Source organism: Populus nigra, chromosome 1 (genome assembly GCF_951802175.1).
Source record: "Populus nigra chromosome 1, ddPopNigr1.1, whole genome shotgun sequence".
NCBI classification, from domain to species: Eukaryota; Viridiplantae; Streptophyta; class Magnoliopsida; order Malpighiales; family Salicaceae; genus Populus; species Populus nigra.
Genome location: NC_084852.1, coordinates 41,940,715 through 41,951,888, shown reverse-complemented (window position 1 = coordinate 41,951,888; position 11,174 = coordinate 41,940,715). Strand labels below are relative to the sequence as shown.

At 35.4% G+C, this 11,174-nt stretch overlaps 2 protein-coding genes across 2 annotated transcripts; one reads left to right on the top strand and one right to left on the bottom strand.

Annotated features, from left to right (window-relative positions):
* Positions 1-564: 564 nt before the first annotated feature.
* LOC133678020 (mitogen-activated protein kinase homolog MMK2-like) lies at positions 565-4,670 on the top strand. The gene is made up of 6 exons (XM_062100172.1): positions 565-938; positions 1,695-1,824; positions 2,039-2,176; positions 2,979-3,311; positions 3,829-4,012; positions 4,131-4,670. The coding sequence occupies exons 1-6, from the start codon at positions 724-726 to the stop codon at positions 4,301-4,303; spliced, it is 1,173 nt and encodes a 390-aa protein (XP_061956156.1). The 5' UTR covers positions 565-723; the 3' UTR covers positions 4,304-4,670.
* Positions 4,671-4,998: 328 nt separating this feature from the next.
* Positions 4,999-7,990, bottom strand: LOC133678011 (probable polygalacturonase). Its single transcript, XM_062100162.1, has 6 exons — positions 7,796-7,990; positions 7,238-7,570; positions 6,412-6,532; positions 6,160-6,334; positions 5,972-6,042; positions 4,999-5,814 (listed from the first exon to the last, which is right to left on the bottom strand). Exons 1-6 carry the CDS (start codon positions 7,826-7,828, stop codon positions 5,102-5,104), a joined length of 1,446 nt encoding a protein of 481 aa, XP_061956146.1. The 5' UTR covers positions 7,829-7,990; the 3' UTR covers positions 4,999-5,101.
* Positions 7,991-11,174: the final 3,184 nt, after the last annotated feature.

The following is an 11,174-nucleotide window of genomic DNA, read 5'->3' as shown; positions in this document are numbered from 1 at the left end:
AAATATATTAAACTATTTTTTATTCAACCTCAATTTTAACCATAATTTTAACTAAATATATATAAATACCAAACTAACTTCAATCAAAAGTATTTTTTATAAAATAATTATTTTTAAACCACAACCATAAAAGCTATCATAATACCAAATATACTTTAACAGTTCAACACCACCGCACTACCATAAATAAACATAACCATGATAATGAAAATACATTAAGGTAGTTTTGAAATGAAGTACATAAATAAGTGGGTTGTGAGACAACTAGCATTTTTTTTTATATAGTATCCTATTGGTTATATTATGAAATTCACTTTCAGAAACAGGCATAAAAAAGGTATAAAATAAATAATTCATAAAAAAATAAAAATATCATCATCTAATTTTTTCTTCTTCTAATTATATATATATATATATAATATTTTAAATATATATTTAAATAATTTTTTTAAAATATTAAAATATCACTAATTACTTACCACAATATAATTACTGTCTTAACAAATCAAAAGTTTTCCTTTCTTTCTTTGAAATACAAAGAAAGTGTTTGAAGGTTAAAAAAGAAAAAGGAAGCTTCATTTCACGGACATTCAAACCTCCATAGAAACAAAGAAAGTTCTCTGTTTTTTTTTTAAAAAAATTGGGCGACAACCAAACTTTCCATTTTTTCCCCATTCACTCAGGAAAAAAGAAGCCAAACACAAAAAAAAAGAAGCTTGTTTTATGGCTACCATTAGTACTACTAAAGAGTCTAACAGCTCTGGTTCAACATCAGAGGGAGGAGGAGCTGTTCATCGCAATGGAAGTGAAATTAAAGGACTTTTAACTCATGGAGGTCGTTATGTTCAATATAATGTTTATGGTAACTTGTTTGAGGTTTCTAGCAAGTATGTCCCTCCTGTTAGACCTATAGGTCGTGGTGCTTATGGCATTGTTTGGTAAGCTTTTTCTATTTCTCCGTTTTTTGATTTTTATTCTTTTTTTTATTGTATATTTGATATTTTGATTTGTTCTTTTAGCTTGTATAGGAAATGGGTTTTGGAGGGTTTTTAGTTTTCTTTTTTTAATGGGTTCTTTTGGTTGTGATTTCTATGGCTAAAGAAGCTTTCTTTTATTCAATCTGTGCATGTTGTTGCCTAATTTGATAATAAATTAGGGGTAAATTTGCTGAATATTTGTGTAGTCTTCTATCTCATGCACACAGCTGTTGCAGGCGTGTTATCAACCTCATTTTGTTTACTAGGCTATTGATTTTTAAGGCTAGTATTTCTGTTTTCCACAAAGATCAAGACTTTCCATGGAGGAAGGAGAGGAAAATAGTACCCACAGAGGGACTTCTGAATAGCACAATGTATAATTTTGTGCTTTATAAAATGGTCTAGAGAGTATCTCTTGCAATTTTCTGATGTTAGTTTCAGTTTGTTTTTCTGGGATCATGATGAATTGTGGGTAAGTTTCGCGTTATATACCATGTAGGAGTTGCCAGTTCCAGTTATACTTGTTGGTCAATATGCATTTTTCATATCCTTAATGCTTTGTTTCCGTATGTGCTATATTTTTCCTAGTTGGAACATAAGGTAAATATACCTTCTTGATCCTCCTCCGCTTGTTGGAAAGTTTTCTTCATGTCCATAAATCAGACTAGTTTATTGAGTGGTGGGAAGAGTGGTTGTTAATGTACATGCTCTTTTCAGTGCTGCTGTGAATTCGGAAACACATGAGGAAGTTGCTATAAAGAAGATTGGTAATGCATTTGACAACAGAATAGATGCCAAAAGAACACTGAGAGAGATTAAGCTCCTATGCCACATGGATCATGAAAATGTAAGCATGTAATTTACCTGTAAGTTTTGTGGTTTCCTTGCTTGTTTTGCGAGGATCGTTTCTCCCACAGTCAAATCCACAGATACTTGTAGGTCACATATGCTTCATCACTTCTTTCTCTTTTACCTATATTAGTGTGTTCACTAGTGGTTCTACATTCATCACTCTTCCATATGCCTTTGTTACTCAATTTTCACTTCTTTCCTTTCTGCAGGTTATTGCTATGAGGGACATAATACGGCCACCCAAAATGGAGGCCTTTAATGATGTCTACATTGTTTATGAATTAATGGACACTGATCTTCATCAGATTATTCGTTCCGAACAATCCCTGAATGATGATCACTGTCAGGTTTGGCACCAAGAACAATGTTTTGGCTTTATATCTTGCAACTGTTTTAGTGTGAAACTTGATAGCTTATCTAAGTTCTTGCTTGTTGTTTCATTAGATTTTCTGATCACATAGTTCAAATTATAAAATTTTTAGTCTTTCTTTTGATAAAGATCACAGCAGCAAGAAAGGGAATAAATGGTACCATAATAATTATTAAAACTTGGGGATGCTATCCCTCAACTTATTGCAGTATGAAGTGCTTGGCTTTGCTGCAAAGAAATTCAATGAGAACAATTACAAATTTAGAATCTTAAAGCAGTCATCATAACTTATAGTCTTTATAAATTAGGTTTCCACTTCCCTTTCTGGTGCTTCTTTGCACAAAGATAAATGAGTGCTTGCGTTGACTAAGCCAATGTATGTTAATGAGTTTCTTTTGATTCTGCCTGTTGCTTAGTGTATGGAAGGATAAAATAGCTAATGAACTGACAAACATTGTTACATACTCTTTAGTCTAGAGTAATTAATAAGAATTCCAGCTTATGTAGATGTTATAGGCAAATATAGAGTACTTTTGATTTCTGAAGTTCAGAGAAAATAAAGCACCGTCTTCATCTAAAGTCTTTTACTGTGACAATACTAAAATTTGAAGAGTCATTTGTCAAGATGTTGAATTTGTACTGGAACAGTACCTATGTCAAAAACTGGAATTTTTTTTATCTTATTGAATTTTAGGATAAATATGTTATGACATGCTCAAATAACATTGACTTTGACATTGCATGCGGGATTGATAGTTTCTCAATGAAACCTTTTGCAGTACTTCTTGTATCAGCTATTACGAGGATTGAAATATGTACACTCAGCCAATGTTCTGCATCGTGATCTTAAGCCCAGCAATTTGCTTCTCAACTCGAATTGTGACCTTAAAATTGGAGACTTTGGGTTGGCAAGGACAACGTCTGAAACAGATTTCATGACTGAGTATGTGGTTACTCGTTGGTACAGAGCACCGGAGTTGCTCCTTAATTGTTCAGAGTACACTGCCGCAATTGATATTTGGTCTGTTGGTTGCATACTTGGTGAGATTATGACCAGAGAACCTTTATTTCCAGGGAAAGATTATGTTCATCAGCTGAGGCTTATCACAGAGGTATGCCTTTTGGGCCTGGCATGTAGTTATTTTTAGCTGCGACATCCTTTACACCATTTTATGCACCCATATAGGTTTCATGGCTCAGTTGTACTAGAGTGAAGGCCAATCTGGTTTAATTCCCCTCGGCCCCTGCCACCTCCCCCCTTGCTATTTCTCTCTTCCAAGAATCCTACTTTGATTATAGCTTTCCATAATGTTTCCACTCATTTTTAGATTTATTAATAATGGATGTGTCAATTTAGAAATGAAAATGAACATCAGCGTTCTCTGCGTGTGGTGTCTTGCTAACTGTCGTGAGCCCCAAGATGCTTTGATCTCATTGTCTGGAAAGAAAAACAGATGATTGGTTTTTTTAACATATTGTTAGAGCCATCATGCCAAGCACCAAAGTCTGTAGTACTAAATTCTTATTCCAGAAAAACAGAATTGTGATGAAACTAAGGAAGAAAATTTGTTTATTTATTTAGTGTCACTACTAACACCATCAATTTGTTCCTTTTATTTTTGTCTAAAGTTAATAGGTTCCCCTGATGATGCTAGCCTTGGCTTTCTGCGAAGTAATAATGCCCGAAGATATGTTAGACAGCTTCCGCAATACAAAAAGAAAATTTTCTCAGCTACGTTTCCCAATATGTCTCCTGGAGCTATTGATCTACTGGAGAAAATGCTTGTGTTTGATCCCAGTAATCGCATCACTGGTATGAAGAAAGAGTTCAAATTTTACTTTTAACATTTTTTTATCAGTGGGTTGTAGCTCAAGTACTTTTTGTTTTTTACTTGCACTCTAAGATAGTTATGTTTGTCCATGGTTTGCAGTTGATGAGGCCCTTTGTCACCAATATTTGTCATCTCTCCATGATATCAATGATGAGCCTGTCTGCCCCAGGCCTTTTCATTTTGATTTTGAGCAACCATCGTGTACCGAAGAGCACATAAAAGAGCTCATCTGGAGGGAATCGATGAAGTTCAATCCAGATCCATCCTGTTAGGAGAAAAGGAATATGCTGCAGAAAGATGTTGGGAAATGGAATAGCTTCTTCGTCAGAATGTCATCCATCATCATTTCCTGGAGAATATGGACACGACATTCGTAGAACCTATAAGCTGAAGTCATTTAATGATCAAGAAGTAGAGCATAGCCTCTGACAAAATTGGTTGCTTGTATGCAATTTTAACGCCTGAAGTGAATTGCAATGTAAAAAGTCGCGAGTACCAGAATTTGGGAATTTGATCTAAGAGCAAAGAAAATATCATATATGCTGTATTGATCATGATGATCTAATATCTATTTTTTCTCCTCAACAAGTCTCAAATAAAATTGAGAAACTAATAAGAAGTGCTTGTTTTGCATTCTAATTTTGCTGTGTTTTGTAAACCATGGCACATGCTGATGTTTGCGGGTTTCTTGGTGAACTTGGGTGTTGAAAACTTGCTGCAGAGCAAGCTGGAGTCAAATACTTGGAAGTTTTTTTAGATATTTGAACTTCTCTTAGGATTGGTACTCTGTTCTTTTCTAGTGTATGATTTCTACAGACCTGCTAAAGGAAAATAAATTCATAGAGGGCCGCTATTTTTATGCTATTATTATACCTATTCCATGGAATCTCCTATCAGTACTGTTTTTGTTCCTTTTACCACAAGGTAGATTTACTTGTGTAGCCTGACAGTTTCCATGGATCCTTCATTAAATCGTCTCAAAACCCAGATTTTTGATTGATATATAAGTCACGCTATATTACCGTTAGAACAAACAGAATACATGTTCCAAGGTGCAGATACTTTTCATGTCACCAATGATGCTTCCTAAAGAAGGAGCACGTCTGAACCTCCATATTCTCAACTGGCAGGCTATCTTCTGGAAAATTGCATCCTCCAATCTTACCTGGTCCCTGGTCTGGTAACAGAGCACAAGGTTTTGGATTCACTTCACTTGTAATCCCTGCAACATCAGTGCAGTTCCACTGAAGTTTCTTTGAATTTTGTGCGAGTCCAATGGTCACATTAGATATGCAGATTCCAGTAAAGGGATCACCAGCAATGCCCTCTAATTTAGCTGCCATTGTCACATTTTCAGCAACCACGTCTCGGTAATTAATATTCTGAATCACAGGAATTGCATTGGGGTCATAGTTGTTGTCAGGGTGAGAACCATAATTTCCTGTCATCCAAAATACCCATTTCATTGTTTTCAATGTCATCCCTCTTACATATATGTCTTTTACGTAACCTCCTCTTCCTACTGCAGTTTTGATCCTAACACCTGATTCTGAATCAATAGCTGTGATGTCTTCTGCCCTGACATCCTCAATCCCCCCAGACATCTCACTCCCCAGTGCAATCACTGCACTGGTGGGTGAAATGCATGTCAGCCTTCTGATCACAAGCTGCTTTGTAGGCATCCCGAAAGAAATACCATACTCATCCCAACCACTCTTAACAGCCACACAATCATCTCCGGAGACAATGTAACAGTCCTCAATTCTGGTATTTGTGCAAGAATCTGAAGAGTTACAGAACGAATAGTTCAACATCAGATACATGTTCAAAACTTTTCAGAATACGTCATTCCTGACAATTTTTTCTGCTTCGTAAAACAGTGCAAGAATGAAAAAACTGTTTTTGGCCTATAGAAGAAAATTCAATTTCTACATGATTACCTGGATTGATCCCATCAGTATTTGGAGACCTCACTGGTGCAAGAATTGTCAAGCCTTGAACTACAACATTGCTGCATTCCATTTTAATTTATCAACGCACGTTCATCCAACAGAATATTTAAGGACATTCATCAACACTAAAGAAGCAAAGAGCAATAGATGCAACAATTAGGGACAAGAAGGAATACCTGCAATAAACAGGATGAACATTCCATGATGGGGAATTGATCAATGTAAGATTGGATATCTGAATGTTAGTAGAGAACATGATTTCTATCAGGTAAGGCCTGGTGTATTTAAGCTCTCCGGCACGAAATTTTGTCCACCAGAGTTCACCCTGACCATCAATAGTGCCGTTGGCTCCTGAAAGTCGAATGTGTTCATAGTAAAAAAAGTAAAGGTTTTTTTTTTTTTAAAAAAAGAAATTACTAATATTATACCTGTTATTATAACATCTGTGAGGTTGTTTCCAAAAATGAGACTGCTATACCTTGCACCATCTGCATCTCTTCCTCTACCATAGGATGGTAGGGGCTCTATCAGTGGATATTCACTTTCATCCTGATAAAATGTTCAAAATCCAGGAAATATGAAAAACATAATTCATCATTACTGTATTAAAATCAACTTATCATTATTGCATAAACATGCAAGCACTAGCTTTGACATCAAAAGAGCTTTGCAAGCTCACTTTAAAACTGGAAATAGGATAAAAGTAGTTTGTCTCCACTCTCAGAGTTTGATTTATGTCCCACCTCTCCAACGATCAAGTTTTATTATTTGCTCACTTAAACACATGTCGTGGATCCAAATCATATGGACTAGCAGTTGAACTGTTAAGCTTGTGAAGCGGTTTCGATTAGGCACTTTTCAATTTAGGCCTACAATAAGTTTCTACTGGTGGTTGCCAGGAAGTTGGTCCCATTTATCAAGGTGAACTAATTTCAACCAAATTGTTGTTGTGTTGAAACTCAAGAACATAGAATGTTGTGCAGACCCACCTTTTTTTTCTTATGAAAATAACATCGTGATGGAGAACGAATTAGTAATTAAAACAATTTTCAAAACAAGAGAGAAGAAAAAAGATGTCTTATGGGCCATGGAAGGAAACAGGACAGCAACTTCGTGTTCTTTAAACAAACTTATATAGGCTTATTTTGATTTAATCAGTAAGAGGAAATTAAGTAAATGGAAGAAAGGAAAGAAGAAACCAGCAAGTACAATTTACATAAAGAAAAGTCATTGAAAACCTTGATAGATTCTAACCTGAGAAGCAAGAAGGACAGCATCTTTGTCAAGATAAAGAGTGAAATAACTAGTAAGATTGAAACTTCCAGTCAACCATCTTCCTGGAGGAACATAGAGTATGGATCCACCTTCTGTTGAGAACTGGCTCAAATGATCAATTGCAGCTTGAAAAGCCTTTGTGTTTGCAGTTGTTCCATCTCCAACACCTCCAAAATCTGATACTGAAGCACTATGAGCCCTGCAACTTAAAGCTGCATACTCAAAATAATCCCACTTCACAGATTTTCTGCTCTCGACACCAACTGTATAAAAAAGTACCAAAACACCAAGTAGTCCTCGGACATCAATCACCTGTTCATTTCATTCAAGAACATGAAAGCCTGGTCAGAAAAATCATGCATGAAAATGGTTCCCCCCCCCCCCCCTCCCTCTTTCACTATAAGCAGAGCGAAGAAATATATAAATGGCATCTTAGAACATAATCATAAGAAAGGCGAGGCCTTGAGAGTTGAGAACATGCTTTAAAATGTGATGATGCTTAGCTTCATTATTTCCATGACATTCAAAATGTTTTACCTTAGATCTTCTTGCACTTGTCCACAACTCCATTGGTGTTGAAAACTAATAGGTGCTTTGGTTTATCACTGCAGAAGCAGATGGGCTACGTCTATACATATATATATTCAATGTGACTTGTGGACTCTGTCCTTATACAGTTATTTTCTGTGTGCGAGAAGGTGGATCAAATATAAAAAATTACAATTATAGTCCTGGTCAGGTTGCTTAAAGTTCAAAGTTTCATTTTCTTCCTGTACGTATGAGAGAAAACTACACTTCTAAGAAAGAAAATTTGTCAATTTTCTTCAACTTGAAAAGGACATGTAACCACGGGAAGGAAGGCAAGTCCTCCCTTGAACATGAACGTAATCCGGTCTTAATCTAAAAAACAGGAGCCTAGCTAGTGGTAAGTATTGACTATTTCTTCTTTATTAGGGAAAAGACGGAGGTGGGCAATGAGCCACCATTAAGACATTTATTTCTCACTTTGGTGGCATGCAAAATATTTGATAACTCAAAAGTTTTAGTTTCATAATTTTTTTCTTAAAAAAATGAATACCTATCTATTTAAAAAGAAAAGAAAAAGTGATTGATAGGGTGCATCCATCAAATGTTTTTGCAGAACATTTTTTAAAAAGAATTAACGTGTCCCTTGCGGCACATTTTAAGAAATCCGACTGGTTATTCATAGAAGAATTAGGATGCTAAAAGATATGACACCATGCGTGCACTATAGAAAGCACATCCACTACCATTATATACCTTCTACTTGAGGAATTCTCCACTCTCTCTTTAGTCCCCCATCTCGGCCATTTCCAAGTTGATTTGAGCCTAAAAATGGCTGAATTTACCTAACTGCGTTTTGTGCATATGGGTGCACATGGCTCGAACCTTAGTCTATGACTGGAATTTTTTTCAAGCTCCTCGCCCCAACTTTTTTTCCCTGTAGCTTTTTATGGTGCCCCATCCAAGTAGAGCTAGCTTGCACATCTATCATAGAGCAAGGGCCACCGGAAACGATGTCAACTATTAAACGAGTGGTGTCTCGATACACATGAGAGCCACACAAAGAGGCGATCACACGAACTTGGAAAAGGACATCCTTTCCTTGGACATGATTTGCCCCACGCATATCCATACCGTTTGGCAGAACTTGCGTGTCATAGCCAACCCGTGACAGTGTTTGTCATTGCGTTTCACGGGCAAATGTTAAGCCCTAGTGGAGGAAAACCCCACCTTATACCATCAATATTTTTTTATTGATAGTAAAATATAATCGCATCTTGAATTACGCGAGCTTGCTTCCCATCAAGCCCTTTTCAATAACCATATACTACAAGCAAATGATTCCCTTGCCGGGGTGGCAATGCATAATAGTATGTACCTGTTATGTATAGGCATCTTTGAAACAGATAAGAGAATGTTTGTGAGTGCGTGATATCAATTGTTTTTTAAAATATTTTTTATTTAAAAATAAATTAAAAATATATATATTTTAAAAAATTAATTTTAATATTAATATATTAAAATGATATGGATACATAAAAAAATTAATTTGAAGTAAAAAAAATAAAAATAATTATTTTTTAAAAAATAGTTTTAAAAATCAGGTGTACAAGAGCATGCACAGACACCCAGAGAAGCATTTCAAAAGAGCACTTTCAGTCAACCAACAAACAAAATGACAATTGAACTGTGGTTCGTATTTTAAGTGTGGAAGTTAGGTCGATTTCCATGTGCTTTTGACGACTCCCATTTCTATTTTCTTCTCTTTTGCAACCGCTTCCACTTTCTGGTCCATCGATGTTTCATATGCACAAAGAAAATTGATATATTAATTGGAGTATATTTTATGGAGAAATCAGGGCGCGTTTTATGGTGGAGACCATTTCCACAAATTGTGTAGGTATATCCGGCAGTGATTATATTTTTGGCCCTACCTAGATCGATACCACCATTACAGGTTCACCTTTCTACCAAACCACAAGTTTGACTCGTAGAGTAATTAGCAAAACAACTGAAAGATACAAGGTGGGTCTCACTGTTTATATGATGAGTGAATCAATTTTATTTTTTAGACTTTTTTTTTCAATCATACCCTTCTATAAATAGCCTAATTAGAACATAAAAGGTTTGAAATTTTTCAAAGAACCATCTCAACCCAATAGTTTAAGCTGTTAGGTGAGGTCTCAGGATATGATTTATATTATTCTCTAACATACCCCCTCAAGTGAAAGCCTTTTAGGCTTGAAACTTGCACATGCCCATATTAGCTTGTGCTTAATTTTTATCAAATAAATGGGGATGGTGAGATTCGAACTCGTGACCGCTTGGTCATCAAGGCTCTGATACCATTTCAAAGAATCATCTCAACCCAATAGCTTAAGCTGTTAGGTGAGGTCCCAGGATATGATTTATATTATTCTCTAACAAAATTATGGTAAAAATACAAAATTTAAAGATAGAGGATTAACATGTAAAACACAGAGAAAATATATGACTAACCATGCAATAGCGAAATTTTTATTTTGGTCCAAACTTTTGTTCTCTCTATTTTTTACTCCCTAAGTCAAAGAGAGAGAGTGAAACTCGTTTGAAAATAATGAAGAGAAAGAAAGTAGTTGTTGGGGCTACTTTTAGGTGAAGAAAATCGTTGTTCTTAGTGTCGGCAGGTTCCATAATTCGACGATGAGATTTTGATGGTGGTGATTTTTTTTCTTTTTTAAACATATTTGAGAAAAGAGATTTTAATCGTGTTTGAAAGGTGCATGCGCTTTGCATGTTTTCGCTTTAATCTAATTAGCATTTTTTAGAAATGATGCTTATTTTGTTACACGAAAAGGAGATTCATATGACTGCCTTGCACATAGGAAATTATGGCCTCCTGTTGTTCCATTGGAATTCGATGCCAACATACCCTTTCAATATTGATGATGACACTTTTCAGGTTTACACCCTTTATAAACCAGGTATAACAAAATAAGTTAAATGAATAGTTAAGTTGGTAGATGAAATATACACATGTGGTAAATGATAGAGTTCTCATCGACGTTGTTCACATGTCCTTACATGTTGTGCAGAAAAACATCTTGATATTACCCTGCATGTTGACTAACATTATAATGTTCAGATGTATAATAACATACATGGCATTCCATTACATCCTTTACCTAATGAATTAGAGTGAAGTGAATATATACTAGTCCACAAGGATGCCCAAACCCTTCAAGATGGAAAACCGGATGAGGTTGACAAAAGTCATCTCGATTGATAATAAGATGGACGTAAAAGAGGGGCATTCCAAATAAAGATGTGACATATATGGTTTGACAAGGCATAATAAAAAAACTTGTGAATACAAACAATGCATATGACAAGATACTTAATTATATTGTTA

What these genes read in the sequence shown, in the direction of transcription:
- LOC133678020 (XM_062100172.1), top strand. Translation starts at nt 724, where the DNA reads ATGGCTACCATTAGTACTACTAAAGAGTCTAACAGCTCTGGTTCAACA. An exon ending in GGTGCTTATGGCATTGTTTG is followed by an intron (nt 939 to 1,694) that starts GTAAGCTTTTTC and finishes TGCTCTTTTCAG; the next exon opens with TGCTGCTGTGAATTCGGAAA. An exon ending in AGCTGAGGCTTATCACAGAG is followed by an intron (nt 3,312 to 3,828) that starts GTATGCCTTTTG and finishes TTTTGTCTAAAG; the next exon opens with TTAATAGGTTCCCCTGATGA.
- LOC133678011 (XM_062100162.1), bottom strand. Translation starts at nt 7,828, where the DNA reads ATGGAGTTGTGGACAAGTGCAAGAAGATCTAAG. An exon ending in CAAGTGCAAGAAGATCTAAG is followed by an intron (nt 7,571 to 7,795) that starts GTAAAACATTTT and finishes TGAAATGAACAG; the next exon opens with GTGATTGATGTCCGAGGACT. An exon ending in CACAGATGTTATAATAACAG is followed by an intron (nt 6,335 to 6,411) that starts GTATAATATTAG and finishes TTCGACTTTCAG; the next exon opens with GAGCCAACGGCACTATTGAT.